At 41.3% G+C, this 20,571-nt stretch overlaps 1 protein-coding gene across 4 annotated transcripts in view; it reads left to right on the top strand.

Moving 5' to 3' along the window:
• Positions 1-20,571, top strand: part of LOC141148933 (cytochrome P450 2K1-like) — an 83,805-nt gene that overhangs the window by 22,005 nt on the left and 41,229 nt on the right. For 3 of the 4 annotated variants that reach the window (XM_073636825.1, XM_073636824.1, XM_073636826.1), the window contains exons 2-5: positions 6,798-6,960; positions 7,767-7,916; positions 15,544-15,704; positions 18,739-18,912. In XM_073636825.1, coding sequence (XP_073492926.1) covers positions 6,798-6,960; positions 7,767-7,916; positions 15,544-15,704; positions 18,739-18,912 — 648 coding nt within the window. The remainder of the gene's footprint in view (positions 1-6,797; positions 6,961-7,766; positions 7,917-15,543; positions 15,705-18,738; positions 18,913-20,571) is intronic. The other variant, XM_073636827.1, reaches the window with a different exon arrangement.

The following is a 20,571-nucleotide window of genomic DNA, read 5'->3' as shown; positions in this document are numbered from 1 at the left end:
AGCATAGTACTATAAGAAGAATTCTTACAAAACACTGGTCAATTTTGACCGATGACCCAGTCTTGGGAAGTCTGTTAACCTCAAAACCACAGATTACCTTCCGGAAGGCAGGCTCCCTAGCTGATTTACTTACCCAAAGCGAATATAAGGGGAACCAAAGAGGAGACCCTTGTAAAACATGGGGGACCTTCCCCTGTGGTACTTGTTCCTTTTGCAACGTGATTGGGAAGAGGACCTCATTCCTATTACCCAATGGGGAACGTTTTCAATTAAAGCATTTCGCCAATTGCCAAACCCGAGGGGTAGTATACTTGGTGCAATGCCAATGCGGGGCCTTTTACATTGGCAAAACTCGCCAAGAATTCAGACAACGCGTCAGCAAACACCTGCTGAGTATGCAGATTGGCAACTTGTATCTCCCCCTCGGCAGACATGTAGCCAGGGGACATGGATACAGGATGCCATCTGTGAATTTCACGGTGGTTGATTGTATCCATGTCCCCTTGCGAGGGGGTGATTGGAACAAAACCCTTCTACAACGCGAAATGCGTTGGATAAGATATCTGGATGCCACCACCCCGCCAGGCCTAAATGAGGCAGAAAGCTTTAGACCTTTTCTTGAAGGTTTTAGTTCTGGTAAAACAGACTGAATATAATCTCCTATGCCTTTCATTCACATTTAGGGTCTAAATTTCTTTCCTTTTTCTCCCCTCCTCTCTTCCCCTTTCTGTTTATTCTTTTACATTGTATATAGCCTATGGATCAGCATTTGGAATGATAATGTCTATTGGGGTATATTTCTGTTTACATATGACCTATGAAAAAAAATTTTTTTGCTTTATATAATGATAGTTCATGGGCTGGTTGAGAGAACTCTGTGTTCTCTCTGTCCTGTCCATGACATTTTTCATGATTTGTTTATTTATTTATCTATTTGTATTTTTAGGTATTTTTTTGTTTCAGTTTTCGTGATATGATTGTTTCCCGGACGGTCCTCCAATCACCCTCATTTGGATCTGTGGTCATATCGTGCACCCGACCCAGGGGGGGCCCGAACTTCAGTTTGGAGGCCCCTTTTTTCCATTGCCATTCGAGGCGTTTATATGACGCCATGCTCTGGCATATGATGGATTTTCCTGTGTCGGGGGCTTTTTGTTCTCCCTCTGAGGATTTATCCTTTTTTGGATTTTTTCCTCTAAATGAGTCTCTGCTTGAATACTGGATATGGGGTACTTTCTTTTTCCCACTTGTCCAGTTATTTATGGTGATTTTTGAGTGATTTGTCAAATTTTATTTCTAGTAGAGACCTTGCGGCACACCGTATTTTGAATCTTTAATTCACAGGGGTGGTAACTGTTTTTGGACGTGCCCCCTTGCATGTGTGGATCTGGTGGGGGGGTTTTTTTTTTTGCCTCCTCCAAGATCTGGCCTTGGACGTTTTTTCAGTAGCGCTAGCAGACTATGTCCTCTTTTTTTGCGTCCTTTTTATCATGGACGACTTTGGGGGGGCGGGGCGGAGTGCCGGCCTATCTCTCTCTCCCCCCATGTCCTGACATATGGGCGTTCTATCGGTGTCAGCAATGTATGTCTCTCTCTGCGTCCTTCCGGTCTTTGGCGTTGGAGGGGGCGGGTCGGGATGCCGGCCTGTCTCTCCCTACGTCCTGACATACGGGCGCCGGGTTTGACATATAAGATGGGCGGGGGAGATGACGTCGCCTCCGTCTCTCGAGGCGGCGTCGTCTCCCCATGCGCGTTCAATTAACTCATTAGCACTGACTCATAAGGAGAACGCCGGGAGCCCCTGAGCCGCCAGCGTCATTTCCCTGTTGTTTGTTGCTGGGATTGGACAGTCGTGGGTTTGTGCTTGGGCTCGGGGCGGATTTTTGTCCCTCCTGGACCCGGTTTGGACTCTGGACTTGCTTGTGCTCATCTGTGGGAGATATGCTTTAAAACTGTGGTAAGTTTTAATCACTATTTTTTGACTGATCGATATATTCTATCTTCAATTGCCCTTCCTCTCTAGACTTATCCTTATTTGTGGACATTGTCTGGGGAGTGAGATATTTTTCAGTTACATTTATCATTTTATGGAGTTTCTTCTATATGGCTGCTTCTTGGCCATGAACGCATGGCCAATAGGTTTTTTGTCACTTATTACATACTATTTTTTTTTTTTTCTCTCCCACAGAGGTTATATCTCCCTTACGGATGATATATGTGTTTTTTCAGATTCCACATCCCCCTTCCCCCTAGCGTCTTCTTGTTGCTTGGGGTAATTTGGCGTCTCTTTTTGGATCTCAATATCTGGGGGCTCCTTTGCACGATTAAAAAGACCGTTACTGACTGGATGGGAGCTTTTGGAGTGACACGCTGAGAATTCGCTGGGTGTATCATGATTACTGTAAGCCTTTTCACACATATTCTGTATTGGTATTCCAAATATATATGTTTGTATATTTATGTTTATTCTTGTGCCTTTTAGACAATGGCAAAAACTTATCCCTGAAGAAGAAATCTAATCATTTTGAAACGCGTCGGATTATATGATTTTTTTGCCACTTCTGTAGTGTATCATATTTATTTATTCTCCATAAATGTATATTTTCATGTGTCTAACTATTTTTTAACCATTTTTGTATAAATAAAATGTATTCAATTTTTAAATATTTCCATCTTTTGTTGCCTTAAAAATCCCAACCATATGAGGTTCCTATTTTATACTGTTGAGGGATGATGGCAACCTTTTCACACTAATCCTTGAGAAGTCTACACCTATTCTGTGATTCTAACTGTAGGGAGTATTTTCTCACTGGAACATGACAGAGATCATTGCTCCTGATGACAGGGAGCAGTAGATCTGTCATGTTGCTAAGGAAGAACAGGGAAATGCCTTGTTTACATAGGCATCTCCCCGTTCTGCTGCTCCGTGGCACAATCGCGGGCCCCCCGGCGGACATCGAGCCTGCGGGACCGCAATTTAAAGGGGATGTACCTGTACGCCCATTTTCCCAGCCGTGCCATTGTGCCGCCGTATATCGTCGTGCACTGGTCAGCAAGGGGTTAAAGAAGGTGCCCTCTGTGATATAATTGGACTTGTTCTCTTTATGGAAACACCAGGGGATTTTTAGGCCTCTAATGTCTGCCCTACCCTCTGCTCCATCCAACTGAACAAAGCTGAGTGCTTCCTGATTCACACTGTAAAGAGGAGATTTATGGTATGCAATGCTTTAGCAAACTAAATGTCATCCAGCTATAGTTTAGATCTACTTTAGTCTAAAACTGACCCAGATCTAGTTTCCCTTCCATGAACCAAACAAGTTTCCCTAATTTCTCTTCCTTAACCCAAATTTTTTTTTCCCCTCAAGGTCTTGTATCTTCAGAATGGCAACATGAGCTTTTTTTTTTTTTTTTTTTTTTTTTTTTCTACACATCTATTTATATATTTCTTATCTAATTTTTGTATCCTCAGCATTTTCACATTGAGGGTTGTGGACACCCTCTATCTTTTATACACATTTTTTATATATATTTTATATATATATGTATATTTCATATATATATTTTCACATATATCACTTTGCACTTTTTGTCCTTCACTATAGAGGATTGTGGACACTTTCTATCTTCATTTAATATTTGCAGTTTATTTTTTACTATCCAGCAAGTGCTGGAACATTGTTGATTGTATTGTATCTGACACCCTTGCACTTATCACTTTATCATTTACGTCATACTACACTATTAGTGGTCACCAATATTAATAATAATTTTGCATATGAGATAACAGCTGCACTTTCTATATTTATTGGCACTAATTAATTTATTTATGAATTAGCACTTAATTTATTTTATTTTTATGTGGGATATATAGTATTGCATTTATAGCGATTACTATTTATTGTTGTTCCCTATAATATGTCACATTGATACATCTATTACTACCATTAGATAAGCATTTTACACTAATACATCCTTTACGCACAGCGCCATTCCCTATCTCGTTATATTTATTTCATTTAGGGTACACATAGTGTCCCTTGCCTATATAGGGGGGCTGCAGTTGCGAATACATCCTATAGCGCGGATCCATTGACAAAACATGAGCTGTGTAGTCATACCCAAATCCACAGCTTAGCTTAAGACACCTTTACATGGACAATTTGGGTGCCGGACACTGAAGTCCGTCTCCAGTCCCCTTTAGAAATGTGAAAAAATGTGTCAGCCATACTCCATTCTTAGCTCCTCTTGCCTTATTTATTAGTTGTCAACAAAATTACTGAATACAGCAATGCAGAGACATGCAGTCAGGTGAGGCAGGGCCATGAACATTAAAACAATAAAAAAAATCAAGCTTCGGGGGTCATAGTTTGGTGACTTGGGGGGTAGGTAGCCTAAGTCCTCTTTTGGGGCTCTTACAACCTATTGTTCCAGAGATACGAGGCTCCTTGTGCAGCATGTCAGAAGCTACATACAGAGCATCCAGTTTAAATACAAACTGGCACACTCTGCAGCAGACTGAGAGGTTGAGCTCACAGTGCCTCTCCTCACTTCTTGTCAGAGGCACTGAGCTCAATGGACAGCTTTGAGTCTTGGACCAATGGTAAAGTGCCATTAGCCCCAACTGTCCAATAAAAATGCTGCAGTAGAGGCACGCCTCTCACTGTAGTGTCATAGAAGGGGCATGTGTCTAAAAGACAAATGCTCCCTTTCAGCCCAGCCCTCTTAGCTACAAGGAAATACATGGGTTTATGAGTATAAGATTTACCCACAATCCCATGTTTTTCTCACATAGTTAAGGGGGAGAATGAGAATAATCCTTTGAGTATACTATAAAAAAAAATTCAAATTTTTAGACAATCATTATGGTTTTTCTCCTGATGAGTGGCTGTAAGGCCCTGAAACGCGTTGAGCTAATTACCGTATACAGTAACTATTATGGGCTGTCAAGATTTCCCTATAAATGCATATATGTTTATATTCATCAATTTTTTTATGGACGTTCTTTTAACCTTTTTTCACCCTTTTTCATCTCCATATAGACATACACTAGTAGGTTAATAGTCTGCATAGGTATCAACTGCTATGTATGTAAATATGTATCAACTACTCCATGTATCTGTAAATAAATGAATTTTTTGTTGGAATGTCAATCTTTGTGTAATATCAGGTTTGAATGAAATGTAAAAAATTATTAATATATAGTAATATGCAAACAATTTAGATATGAAATTATATGACATATGAACCTATTAAAGGTTGTTTTTTATATATCCAACTTATTCATCTGCTCCCGTGTGCTTCATATAAAGTCGCACATCTTGTCTCTTTTTAACTAGTTTAACCACTTCAGCCCCGGAAGATTTGGCTGCTCAATGACCAGAGCATTTTTTGCGATACTCCACTGCGTCGTTTTAACTGACAATTGCGGTTTCATACGACTCTGTCTTTCTTTTGGTGGTATTTGATCATCTCTGCGGTTTTTAGTTTTTGCACTACAAACAAAAAAAGCGACAATTTTGAAAAAAAAAACACAGTATTTTGTGCTTTTTGCTATAATAAATATCCCCAATTTTTTTTTTTTAAAAAGCAAATTTTTTTCAGTTTAGACCGATATGTATTCTTCTACATATTTTTGGTAATAAAAATCGCAATAAACATATATTGATTGGTTTGCGCAAAAGTTATAGTGTCTACAGAATAGGGGATAGAGTTATGGCATTTTTATTATTATTTTTTTACTAGTAATGGCGGCGATCTGCGATTTTTATCGTGATTGCGACATTATGGTGGACACATTGGACACTTCTGACACATTTTTGGGATGATTGACAATTATACAGCTATCAGTGCTATAAAAATGCACTGATTACTGTATAAATGTCACTAGCAGGGAAGGGTTTAACACTAGGAGGTGATCAAGGGGTTAACTGTGTTCCCTGACTGTGTGTTCTAACTGTAGGGGGAGGGGACTGACTAGAGGGGATAACAGATCGTGGTTCCTAGCTATTAGGAACTCACGATCTGTCTCTCCTCACAGAACAGGGATTTGTGTGTTTACACACACACACACACACATACGTCCCTGTTCTGTCTCTCGTGCCCGCCACAAGCATTGGCACCCCTGCAGTGCAGCGTGTGCGTGCGCGCACCTGTTATCCCGCTTAAAGGAGCTGATGTATAGCTATGACGGCTCGCGGGAACGTGCCAACCTGCCGCAGTATAATCACGGCAGCTGGTCGGCAAGCGGTTAATGTTGTTTTTGAAGTTTGAAAGTTTGCATGTGGCCCCCATGGGATATGAAAACTTGCCCTGTGGCCCTCGGGTCATTTTGAGTTTGAGACCCCTGCTTTAAGGCCATCACAATGCAACATTTCAGCTCCTGGGCTTAATGTCAAGGCCTCCTGGGACTCGATGGAGCCCTTGAATCCATGTACCATTTTAAAACTGCACTGAAACAAATAGCTCCTGCCTTATTTAAAACACCCAGGATTCAAGTAGTTAAATGGCTACTAGGTGGGGGTACTCATTTCAAGTTTGTTATTTAAACATAATTTAACCTAGAATTCTTTGCTTGTTTTGGAGACATTTAGTTTCCTACTTTGCCTAATAGATACACTCACTCTAGGATAAATCTTCTATACTAAGTATATGCACATTGACAAGTGAAGCACATTTGGTGTGCCATGTTTGAGAGAAAAAGGTCTAGTTTTTGTGGCAGAATACTATTTGATAGTTGGGAAAGAAGTAGAGTTATGTGTCCAATTTACAATTAAACTGAAATTGCTCTGGTATTGCAGCTCCATGAAAAGTATGGAGAAATCTTCACTATGCATTTTGGACCCAAGAAGACTGTGGTGATTGCTGGATACAGGGCTGTGAAGGATGCTCTTGTCAGCCAAGCTGATGATTTTGGAGAGAGAGCAGATACTCCGCTCTTCAAACTAATAAGTGAAGGAAAAGGTAAGCTTCGTAAGTAAGTTATCATTTTCTGAATGGAATAACCTTTTTCTTGGCCTGATTACTGCACACAGTAGGTTGATTTTGACCTAATCCAACAATTTTTGGAACATGTATGGGCCAAAGATATCTTAAGCCAAGTTTTGAACTCAGTTGGCCAGTGTGGCAGTTTTTGCACAATTTCGAATCCAAATCAGTTCTTATTTTGTCCACAATTTTGAAGTTCAAACTTTACATGCACAAGGTTTGAGTGTGCATGTCTGCCCTAACACAGCAATGTTATACAAAGGTTGCAGGTGCAAAATTATTACTGTCTAGGCTTTTATTTTCTTCTTAATTTACCCAACCAACTGGATTTCCCCATTGAGAGGTGAATGATGTTTGCTAATTATTTACTGTGTGCTTATACCTTTTTAAAGTTTACTTTAGAAAATAAAATACAGAGAATAAACACGAGGGGCATTACTTACCTTTGGTGAAATGTGTCCTTTGTGCTGCCGTATCCTTGTTGAGTAGAAATCTTCTTCCTCTGACACCCTCCCCAGTAATTGTCCTGTGAGGTGGGGGTTAATAGAACGAAGTCACAGACATTTATCAAATGTGTCCACAATTTCTGCCCACCTCAGAGACAGTAATTACAGCTTCTATGTATAAAACTGGATCTTTGAATAGAGGGGGCAGACCTTCCAATCATCATCTGCTCATCCTCCATTCATAGATAACGTTTCATTCATAGACTTGAGGCTTTAAATGAAGGCCACAGTGTATGATAATAAACACTTGCTTACATGGTATTATGTGTATTTCAGGCATTGTATTTAGTAATGGAGAACTTTGGAAAGCCATTAGGAGGTTCACACTCTCAACTCTTCGAGACTTTGGAATGGGAAAGAAAACAATAGAAGCCAGGATACAAGATGAATTAATTCCTCTTATAGAAAATTTCAAGTCACACAATGGTAACACATTCTATTAAACATAAAACTGTTCAAAAAGTATGCATGTTATTTACATGGGAATATGGCAATTCTTAGATGGCTCCTGAACTGTGAAAGTTTTGCTATAAAAGGCAAGCAGAGGGCAAAGGTTTAATCCCAAGTATTGCCTTTGGTCTCCCTGCAGCTGATTATGTTCCCAATACTGATGTGCCATTTCTTGTCCTGCACTGTGTTTTTGTGTAGAGACGGCCATCTTGGAGGAACAGGGCTGGGTTTCACCATATCAGAGCTACCTCCCCTGATGATTGGTGTTGTGTTGACTGGTGGGTAATATTCAAGAATGAGTCTAGGTGCAGAAATCACAGATCCACAAAATGAATGAAGCAAAACAGGGATTTCCTGACACCACATATCCTCAGTTATAGCTTATTCATATTTATTTTTGGTTTTATGCACTCAGGTTTTTTTTTACTGTTTATTTAAACATGGCACTTGATACTGTTGATTTATATACATGGTCACTCATGTGTTTATATAGCTTACCAACACTTTTTCATTTTTAGCGCTACATTTTTCCACTTCCACCCTTATTTGAATTTTTGTCACATTTGTGTGTAGCAGTTCTCTTTTTTTCTTTTCACACAGGTTAGCGCAATAATTTTTTACACCTTATTCAGCTTATTCACCACCAAGGAGAACAGTGAAGCACAGCAGTGGCATCACCAAATCTCGTTACTATTCACGTGATTATTGTGGTCACAGGTACAGTGCTTTAAATCTCATACAGCTGTACAACTCAAGGCACAGCAAGTTTAAGGGGAACCCCACACCAAAAAAAGCCACACCCATACTTCTCTTTTAATTCGAATTGTTCCAAAAATTTGTAATTCATTAGAAAATGAATAAACAAAACAAATTTTAATGAAGTGAAACGAATTCTGAAACGAATCATCGAAATTACATTTGTAACAAAACAAATCTATCTGAAATGAACCATTACAAATTTTTACGTTCTGCACATGTCTACAACTGAATTTATTTTTCCCTGAGAAGAGATTGTGTTTAATTACTTCTGGACCAAGCCTATTTTTGACAGTTGCTGTTCACAAGTTAAAGTCATTTTTTTTTTTTTGCTAGAAAATTACTTAGAACCCCCAAACATTATATATTTTCTTTTCAGACACCCTAGGGAATAAAAGAAGATCGTTGCAATACTTTATGTCACCCGGTATTTGCGCAGCCGTCTTACAAACACAATATTTTTTAAAAAAATACACTTTTTTGAATTAAAAGATAAGAAAACAGTAAAGTTAGTTCAATTTTTTTCTATATTGTAAAAGACAATGTTATGGCGAGTAAATTGATACCTAACAAGTCATGTTTAAAATTGTGCTCGCTTGTGGAATAGTGACAAACTTTGGCACTTAAAAATCTCCAAAGGCAACGGTTAAAATTTTCTGCAGGTTACCAGTTTAGAGTAACAGAGGAGGCCCGGCACTAGAATTATTGCTCTTTCTCCAACGATAACAGCGATACCTCACATGTGTGGTTTTAACACCGTTTACATATGTGGGTGCGACTTGCGTATGCAATTGCCTCTGCGCGCAAGCTCAGAGGAACTGGGCGCTTTACTTTTTTTTTTTTTTATTTCACTTTTCATTTTTATTTTTCCCTAAAAAAATTGTAATAGAAATAAGCAGGACAGGTCCTCTTTAATGTGAGATCTGGGGTCAAAAAGACCTCAGATCTCACATCTACACTTAAAGCGGTAATAAACCCGCTGAATTTTTTTTTTCCCCCTACACCTGTAAGGGAAAAGGCATAATGAGCTAGTATACACTGCATACTAGCTCATTATGAGCTACTTGCCTTAGAACGAGGCGCCGGCCGAGGGAGCTGACATTTCCCCTCGGCGTGTCTTCCGGGTATCGCGGCTCCGGCCACTCACAGCGTGCGGGAGACTTCTTTCAGGCAAGGTCCGGAGTTTGCCGGGCTTTCAGACGAGAATCCCCTGTGCGCATGCGCCGCTTCAGTCAGCAGCTCATTGCGAGGGGAATATCTCCTAAACCGTAGAGGTTTAGGAGATATTTTTTTTACCTACAGGTAAGCCTTATTAACTTGTAGGTAAAAGTTTAAAAAATAAGTATACAACCACTTTAAAAGCAATAAAAATAAGGCCGGAGGGTGGAAGTGACATTTGACTTTGCTCCGGTCCTCCAAGGGCATAGAGTCGAGTGGGGGCCATCTTGCCCTCACTCGACTTCCTGCCCATCCATCACAACAATCGAATCGCGGAGATGACTGGGGGGAGGGGGGCAGGGGAGCAGTGAATCGCCACTGAGACTACTTTTATGTGAAAGTGGACCGCCCGCTGTTTAAAAAGAGACAGGGGTTATGCATAGCTCCCAACTGTCCCTGATTTTGAGGGACTGTCCCTGATTTGGAGCAATGTTCCTCTGTCCCTCATTCCTCCTTATTTGTCCCTCATTTTGGTCTGATCTATATAGATGTATATAGAATGCACTTTTTATCTATCAAAAAGTGTTTTCCAGCACTAAACCTTAGATCTAATTTCTAAATTTCTGCATTTGTAAATTCCAAAAGCCAATATAAAGGAATGATAGTGGTAAAAAAAAAACACTTGTTGGTTTAACAAATCTTTTTTTTTTTGTACAATTCCCTTTTAAGGGGGCGTGGCCAGGGGTGTGTCCTATGCCTGCATACTTTTGCTGATAGGTGTCCCTCATTCCCATCTCAAAAAGTTGGGAGGTATGGGTTATGGCAGCTATCTGCTGCCATAATAACGGTATTTAACGTTGAAGTAATGACGTACAGTCAGGGCCATCTTTAATATTGATTTGGGCCCTGGGCAAAAATTTTCTTGGGGCCCCTGCCAGCCCCCCCGCCCCCATGCAGTTTCACTCTCCACCTGCTCTAAGACATACAATAAATAGCAGCTAGACTCAAAATCAGTTTACTGTATCAGATCAGGCAGCGATTGCGATTGGTTGCCAGAGGTTACAGCATATCATTATCACTTACTGACTGGTTGCTAGAGGTTACAGCACACATTGCGGCTCACTGATTAGTTGCTAGAGGTTGCAGCACATGATTTCTGCTTGTTAATTGGTTGCTAGAGATTACTGTACAGTAATACTGCTCACTGATTGGTTGCTAGAGGTTACAGCACATAATCTCCTCACTGCCTGCACACCATGAACTGGGGAGGTAAGCGGACCCATCAATAGACAAAAAACTCCTAGGGATCCTAAAACTCCTGAAATCAGTGGCAGTGCTGGGGGGAGGGGAGGGTGTGATCAATGGCAATGCTGATTTTTTTACCGACTACCAATATAAAGAGGAGTTTCAACACTGGCCACCAATATAATATTGGTTTACACTGACCACTAATGTAATAGAAGCATTCACAGTAACCACCAATGTAAGAAGGGACTTACATTGACCACCAATGTAAGGGGAACATTCACACTGGCCACTAGTGTGAATGAAAGGATTCTACACCAAGCACCAATGTAATGAAGAGATTTACACTGACCACCAATGTAACTGAGACATTTAGCCTGCGTTCACACTTGTGTGTGTCAGGAACGCTTGCAAAATCACTTTTCTAACACCGCAGAAACATGCTGCCCTTTAGCAGATACACAGCAATGCCATTAATTGTTAATGACACCCTCACACATCTGCTGACATGTGCCTTGGCACTGTGTAATTTTGAAAAAGGGTTAGGGACTTTCTTCCGCATTTCTAGGGCATAGAGCAGCCCATTGAAATGCATGGGCTGCCCTTCACGTGACATACATCTTTATCCACCCTGTCAGTACACCTTTGCATCCTAAAACCCCTGCTAACCTCTGCACCCCAAACCTCCCCCATCCTCTCCACTCCAACCCTCCACCCCTTTAACTCTACCTGCCTCCTCTGCTAATCTTTGGACCCACCTTCCTTACTTCCATACAACCCCTCCTTGCTCACCTGTGCACCCCAAACTGTAATTCCTTCTCTGCCTACCTCTGCACATCCCACACTACTTTCCCCCCCACCAATTTGCTTGCCTTTGCAGAACAGGCAGATGTTAAGCTTAATGACCACAGTTGTAGGCAGGACTTTCAAGCATGCCCCTTTACCTCCCCAGTGGGCAGTATTCAGCAGAAGTGATGGTGGATTTGACCTGGGGGGGGGGGCATGATATACATATGAATGCTGCCACTATTTACATATTAATGCTGGTTATTTACATATAAACACAGGGTCTGCAGGTGAGTCATCCGTACACAACAAAAGGGCAGAGCTGGGCATCATTAGTAGCAGCACTTCACACTGAGATATTGGGACACAGCACAGGACTAAAACTTCAAGGAACAAGGGAGTTTAAACCAGGATAGTTGCCAAGTATGAGGCAGCTGCTTTGGGCCCCACAACAATGACAGGGCCCAGGGCAGCTGCCCCTTTTGCCCTGCCTTAAAAACGGCCCTACGTACAGTATGTATACAGTGGGTAGTCCAGAATTGGTTAAGGAGGGGTATGATCGCCTTGTCTAAATGCACAAATGGTCCATATAGTAAACTTGGAGGAAGAGAAGTTTAACCTCTGCATATGAAAAGGTTTCTTAAAAGTAAGCTGTGAAAATTTGGAATACATTTCCACAGGAGCCATTTCCACAATACTAAATAGATTGTTATTTTTTTAGCCACGTATCCATAGGGACTATTGTTTCCATTTTTGTGCACATATTAAAATTGATATTTTAGGGCCTGGAGAATAGGTAAACCACACTAACAGTGTATATTTCCTGAAAGCAAACACTGTGAAGAATAAAATGCTCGTAGTTTCAGTTTTGTATGTCACATGATATTGAGTGCACATGTTTATCAAATGCAAATTTAGAATAAATTTAATTTTTTTGCACAAAAATACAACATATTTTATATATCTACAAACCGGCAAAATAGCGACAAACTTTGGTACCCAAAATTGTCAATAGACATTGCTTTACAAACTTTTACAGGTTTATCAGTTTTATAGCTAACCATAAATAGTGGTCCTATATTAATTGCTCTCACTCCCTCATTTGCAGCAATATGCTAAATGAGTAGAGCAGTGGTCGTGTTTGTACGCATGCGTGTGTACTTGGGAATGTGGGATTTTAAAGATTTTAACAATTAACTTTATTGCTGTCACCTTGGGGGCTAATAACACTCTTTGTGGTGGCATTTTGCTGTGACAGGTTATCTTTACTGAGATACCAGAGTTTTATTAGACCCCTGATGTCTCACCTGCCCTCCACTGAAGTTAATGAAGCACAGATTGTGCAGTAAGGCCCCTTTCACAGTGGGGCGGTGCTGGCGCTGGCAGTAAAACGGCGCTATTTTTAGAGCGGATTTACTGTCGTTTTAGCGGTGGTATTCGGCCGCTAGCGTTGGCGGTTTTACCCCCCTGCTAGTGGCCGAGAAAGGGTTAAAACCACCGCAAAGCGCTATGCCGGCAGTATAGCCGCGCTGCCCCATTGATTTCAATGGGCAGGAGCAGTGTATACACCGCACCTTCACCGTTCCAAAGATGCTGCCAGCAGGACTTTTTTTACCGTCCTGCCAGCACACCGCTCCAGTGTGAAAACCCTTGGGGCTTTCACATTGGAGACACAGCAGCCAGGGGCAGACTGACCATTCGGGCACTCGGGCACTGCCCGAGGGCTCCATGCCACTAAGGGGCCCCATCAGGGTTGCCAGCCTCAATAAAACCAGGTACAGTATGTAAAAATCTGTGTTTTTTTAAAAATCCCAAGATTATAGCTACTCCGCCTCTCCAGTACCTTTTCAGTGTGTGTATGTGTATTCTGTGTGTGTATACTGTGTGTGTATATTGTGTGTCTGTGTGTGTATACTGTATGTGTGTGTGTGTGTATACTGTGTGGCTCTATAATCTATTGCCTGGGGGGCCCATAATCTCCTATTGCCTGGGGGCCCCATAATCTCCTATTGCCTGGGGTCCCCTAATCTTCTCCTATTGCCCGCAGGGCCCATAATCTCCTATTGCCCGGGGGCCCCATGAGTTGTCGGTCCGCTCCTGACAGCAGCGGCTCTTTCAGGGCGCTTTGCAGGCACTATTTTTAGCACTGTAGCGCCTGCAAAGCGCCCCAGTGTGAAAGGGGTCTAAGTTCAGCAGGTTGTGGAAGTAATCAGATGGCTGTAGAGAATTAGTTCCACATGAAAGACCAGCACCCGCACTACCACAATAAACACTCTACCACAATAAACACACTCCGGGCTGCTGTAGAGTGTGTTTGAGTTCCCTGTCTACCAGCTGCCATTTATCGGATTGTAACTGGTTGTCTTAAAAAGGAAGTAAACTTCCTCTGCTGACATTTACCTATAGGTAGGCCTATAGAAAGGCTTACCTATAGGTAGTGTAAATATCTCCTAAACATGTACCGTTTAGGAGATATTTACATTACATGCAGCCAGTGACATCACCAGTGCATGCACTCTGAAGGAATGACCACCGGTGCCGTTCCTTCTGAGCCCTGTGCTGCGAACAGTGGCTCTTGTGATCGTCATCGCTGCTCCGTCCAATTAAAGAGCAGGAGCCCGCAAACCTGGAAGCAAGACAGGTGAAAATGGAAGCGGCTGCAGCGCGGACGTCATGGTGCTGGAACAGTTTATTTTTAAGGTAAGTTTCACATAGTGTGCTAGAGGAGAGAGCAGAGAGCCACTGATTGACAGTCACGGCTCTCTGCTCAGAGTGGAGGGGAGAGCTGAGTGATCAGCCTTTTTTGATCGCTCAGTTCTCACTACAGAGCCGGTGGGGGACAGATGCAGAACCGAATCCATGCTGCGTCCACCTAGGTGAGTATAAATGTTTGTTTTTTTAAAACCCTTGTCTCTTTTTTTAAGAAAACTGAAGAGATGAGCATAAAGCTTGCTCTTTTACTGGGTGTTGCTCTTGCACAGTTTTTTCAGTTTTCAGCCACTTATGAGTGTGGCTTTAATAAATCACGTATTATCAAGGTGCCTAAAAAAATACCTATCTGGGTTGCTTATATCAACCAATAAGTTCAGAAGTTTCTATACAGGTTTAAATTGAAGGGAAGAATCTGAGTTATTGCTTTAGGCCCCTCGCACACGAGAGATCTGATCGGGTCCACTTGTCTGTTTTTCAGGCGGACCCAATCAAACCCTTCATTCTCCTCCTATGGGCAGTCCGTTGTAACTGGACTTGTGTCTGTTTACAAATGGCTACCGCCGATCCAATTCAAGCGTGCAAAAACGAACAGAAGGGGATCAATTTTCCTCTGCCTGGCCGGATTAGATCAGAAGGCAGTCGGTCCATTTACATCCGACTGCCCATACAGCAGAGCTGGCCGTGTCCACTCTGCATAAGTGGAGCAGACACGGATGCTCCACTGGGAACCACATAGCACTATGCATATCCCCTGTGGCTGGAATTTTGGAAGAGATGCAACGACCTTTTCCCTGTGTTTTCTGTAGGTTTGCCCGTACAAATGCAGCCCTCTGGAAACCAACATACTATGAACCTAACCAATCCAAGACACAACATTGTTTCCTGGAGACTCTTTAAGATTAAATTAATGCAGGGTTTTCTTTTCCATTTCTTTAACATGTTCCAGAGAAGCCATTTGACACAGACATCATAATGAACTGCGCGGTGTCTAATGTTATCTGCTCTATCATTTTTGGGGAAAGGTTTGAATACAAAGACACGAGGTTTAAAAAACTTATTCGATTAATGGGTGTAAATGAAAAACTGGCTGGTTCACCTAAGATGGTGGTAAGCATCGCATTTTAATATTTTATGGTCATTAGCTTAGACCTATTATTACAAATGTTAACATAAACAAAGTCCATAAAAAGTATTTGTCCCTTTGGAAGTTTTCATGTTTTACAATTATAGAACACTGAATCATAGTGGATTTAGGTTGTTTTCTAATAATAAAGAGAAATAGTGTCTGTTCATGTCACAATGACAGTATATCTGTGCAAAATTATTGATTTGCTTCATTTTGGTCTGTTAGAAAAACCAGTGAAAGCAGTGGCGGCTGGTGCTCAAAATTTTTGGGGGGACGCAAACAAACTAAAAATTTCTAAAAAAAAACCCATTAATTGCAGCCTCACTGTGCCCATCAAATGCTGCCACTGTGCCCATCAAACGCTGCCACTGTGCCAATCAAACTCTGCCACTGTGCCCATCAAACGCTCCCACTGTGCCCTCAAATGCAGCCACTGTGCCCATCGAATGCTGTCACTGTGACCCCCCCGCCTGCTTGCCGCCTGCCCGGCACTTACCCTGTCTCGGTGGGGCAGAGGGTGACGGCGACGAGCAGTGTCCTCCATGTCTTCTCCCATCCTCTCCTATAGGCGATTGGATGCCAATCACAGTGCCTGTGGTTTCAGCCAATCAGGTGATGGGTAACAGACCTGAACACCTGATTGGCGGAGAGACGGTTCAGTGTTAGGAAAGCGAATATTAATTCGCTTTTCTAACACACCTGGTGAGCTGCGAGTGCCAAGCATGGCACTCGCAGGTCACCTATTAGAGCCTATGGCTCTAATCAGGTGCTTCAAAAATATCCCCCGCTGCTGTAATTCAGATGCCCGGAAAGGGGCCGGGCGCCTGAATAGAGGGTGGCAGCGGCGGCCATGGATAGATTCATGCAATGTATGAATCTATCCATTGGTCATAGAGGGGTGGCTGGATAGAGGCACCCCTGTGCTGTGCTGCACTCATCAGTTATATTGCTCCTAGCACCCCCACAATGCTATGGAGACAATGAGTGAGTGTGTGCGTGTGTGTGTGTGTGTGGGGGGGGGGTGCCTTTCCATAGATACAATATTATATTCACATTCACAACCCTTGCAGCTCTTCCCACAATTGTGTGCTAAATGCACTTAGATGTTAAACTTCAAGGTTACCACCTATGGCTGAGCACTAGATATCGATATATGCCCCTAAACATCCAACTTCACACAAACATAAACCGCAAACAAGAAACGTGTTATGATACCAAATTAAGTTATACTAATTCTCATGTTCAAAAAATATAAATTGCCATGAGAAAATAATTCAATCAATGTGCCCTTAACATTGTGCTTGAAGCCTGTTAAACATGCTCCATACAATTCATGGAGACAAAAGTGCTCTCCAAATGGTTCTCATCAGTGATTACACTCCGTCCCCCTTATACACTGAGACTCACCAGACTTTTGGATCCAGGGTTTAAGTGGGTCTATACAGTATGTGCTTGTGTTGTTTGCCGGATCAGGATATCTGGATACCCACCTCCCTTATAGTCCCCTTCCCTGTCTTTGCAACTCAGTGTTGGAAAACCAAACACAGGATCATTGTGGAACCAGTTTATTAGAATGAGTGAAGCTTTAAGAAAGGTAAAAACATCCACTCACATGCTCCAGTGCCAGAGCCGGCACCCAGCATATTCCAGCAGTGTAATCTATCCAAAAAATTCTAACCGCCACTGTCCCAATATGGCATAGCGGTGTGTGTTCCACCCTCGCCACCGGAAGTGATGTCAGCAGCTACATAACCCCCTCTACGCGTTTTTTGTTTGCGGTTTGTTTTCACGTGGCGTTGAATGTATAGGGACATATATTGATAACTAGCGCTCATCCATTGTGGTAACCTTAATAGATACGATATGCTGAATGAGCATTTTCACCCTAGGACAGGAAGTATGTTACTTCATCTGGTGAAAATAAAGGAAAGCTGGAATCTGCAACATATTGAACTGTTCTTGGGTTTAGGTACGTTTTAAATTACAAAAAAAAAAAAAATTGACTGCACAAATATACACACCATTCATTAGAATGTAGTAGATGCATGTTTGGTAGCAATTATAGCCTTGAATCTGTGTCATTAGGTCTATATATGCTTTGCAAATCTGGACACTGCATGTGTTTCTCCAATCCCCTTTTCTCAAGTCTTGTCCACTTGTATGTGGATTGTAAGTAAACAAGCCTTTTCATGTTCATCCACAATTTGTATACTATATCAGGGTGTGGACAGTGGTGTTTTTGCAATTCTTGTGTCGTTATTATTATTATACAGCATTTATATAGCGCCAACAGTTTGCGTAGCACTTTAAAACATGAGGGCAGACAGTACAGTTACAATACAATTCAATACAGGAGGAATCAGAAGGTCCTGCTCATTAGAGGTTTCAATCTAGTTTTAGCTTTATACTCGGGATCATCATCTCGCTGGAAGACACTGGATCCCAGGACTAGGCTTAGGTTTCCTGCAGGCTGCATCCGATTCTCCCTCAGGATTTCCAGTATTTTACATTTTTTTTTTTTTTTTTTTTTTTAACCATCTACCTATGCAAACCTTCCCAAAGCACAATGCTACCACCACCACCATGCTTCTTGGTGGGGTTGGTGGGTTTAGAATAATCTGCAGTGTTTATCTCCTATGTGACTTCTGACAAACTGTGTTTACCAGTGGCTTTCTTTTTGCCCTGCTACCATAAATGTATAACTGGTGAAGCCCCCAGGCAACAATTGACCGGTAATGACATAAGGGCTCATGGATAGAACCAAAGGCATAGCAGGAAACACAGACATCTGACATACTGTACCTGTGAACATGAGAGTAATTTGGATGACTTTGCTCTACAAGAGAGCAAAGATTCCTGTAAGTATACATTGCCTTCTTTTGCAGTTTTTTTTTTAAAAAGAGTGTTTGAAAGTCAGGGGGGCAAGGCCTGGATGCCACATATGGTGCTAGGTGTGATTCAACATTATTATGTACATAGACCAATGTTATAAGAATTACTGGTTTGTTTCCACAGCTGTTTAACTTTTTTCCTCGAATCTCATCCTTTCTTGGAGCCCACAAACAGCTCATGCAGAATTTTGATGAGGTCAAAGAGTTTGTTTTAAAGCGCATCAAACATCAGAGACAAATGCTTGATACAAATGCCATTTCTGGATATATAGATGCATACCTTTTAAAACAAGAACAGGTATATGTTTTTCTAATATAATATGCTGGATTTTTTAAACAAACCTTGTGTGATTTTGTAGTTTCCTTCACATTTATGAGAATTTATTGGCACTCAGTGACAAGGCAAGTAAATCATTCCAAATGTTCTTCCAGTTTCTGTAGGGCATAGTCTAATGCGAAGTCTAATGTAAAGTCTCTTACATAGTAGTCTGTTTCTGACAGATCTGGGGCTTCATTCACACATCTGCAAGATTGCGTTTAGGGGTGATCATCTGTCCCCAGCCACAGGTAACCACTGGCTCTGTGATTACATCCAAGCATCAGCATACAGCTGATACCATGTTCGGCATATCATAGCTTGGTCCAGCAGCCCTGTGTGCATCCACCTGTACATCCAGGATTCCTGCCATGGCTGGAATTTTTACAATGTAAATGAGGCTTAATAGTGGTGTTCATTTTTAACGTGGCAAACTCTCGCTCTAGAAAGAACTCTTTGACAGTCTGTCAGTCCCTCTCATTCTTACCTGGCATCTCTTTCATGACAGTCTCTCTCTTAAAGTGCAGATTCATATTCTCCCTCTCCAAATATTTTCGTGTATGCTCATGAGCGCACATAACCCCACCCTCTGTATTTTATCACTTGTAGATGTATTTTATCACCTGTAAAGGTAGATTTTTTTTTCATTTTGGATAGAGTAAGGGAGGATTATAAACCCTGTCAGTTTTTGCAATATGTGTTCCATTTGGGAGATTTCACTTCATGTCACAAATTTCACTTCATGTGCCAAAACAGGACGTAAGAGGAAATCCCTTCAAAGTGAGGGAATTTTTGGTTGTCACCAGGGTCACCAGAACTAGCGTATCCAAGATTTTAATATGGTTTAGAGGTTTTCTTGTTATGTTGGCCACATCCCTATATTGCAGTCTTTACCAAGAATTATAATTCCCCCAAGGGTGGGACTTTAACCTTTTCGCTGCCAGGCCCTGTGCTCCATTTTGTACACTCAAGTGGGCAGACCATTTTTGCAATTTTTCCTTTTCGTTTTTATTTTTCACTTATAGCTTTCAAAGTTTGTAAAAGACCCCCCAAACCATATATTTTCTGAAAGCACATGACCAGTAGATAAAAAAGAAGGTGCTACTGATTTCTAAGGTCCCACGATATTTGCGGAAATGTTTATCAAAACAATATTTTTGCTAAAAATCCACTAAGTTCATGATTAGCAGATAAATATACAGCACATTTTACAAAATTCCTACTAAATACAAAAGCTTAACCTATATTGAGTTTATAAATAACAAATATTTGTAACTTTTAAATTGCACCTTTTTGCGAAATGGTGAAAACTGAACAGACACAAAAGTGTAAATATCCAAATCTCTCTAAAAATCTGAAGGTTTTCATTTTTCCTTTACAGCTTTCAGAATTTGTGGAAGACCCCAAATATCATATATTTTCTGAAAGCATATGACCTCTAGAATAAAAAGAAGGTGCTACCGATTTTTTAGACCCCCATGGTATTTGTAGCAGATAAAAGCACAGCAAATTTTACAAAACTCCTGCTAAATCCATACTAAATATAAAAGCTTAACCTGTATGGAGTTAATAAATAACAAATATTTGTAAATTGTAAATTGTGCCTTTTTGCAAAATGGTGAGAATCAAATGTACCCAAAA

This window comes from Aquarana catesbeiana, linkage group LG06 (assembly GCF_042186555.1).
Source record: "Aquarana catesbeiana isolate 2022-GZ linkage group LG06, ASM4218655v1, whole genome shotgun sequence".
In the NCBI taxonomy this organism is placed as follows: domain Eukaryota; kingdom Metazoa; phylum Chordata; class Amphibia; order Anura; family Ranidae; genus Aquarana; species Aquarana catesbeiana.
Note: the sequence above shows the minus strand (reverse complement) of the source record. Positions and strands in the feature narration are given on the sequence as shown.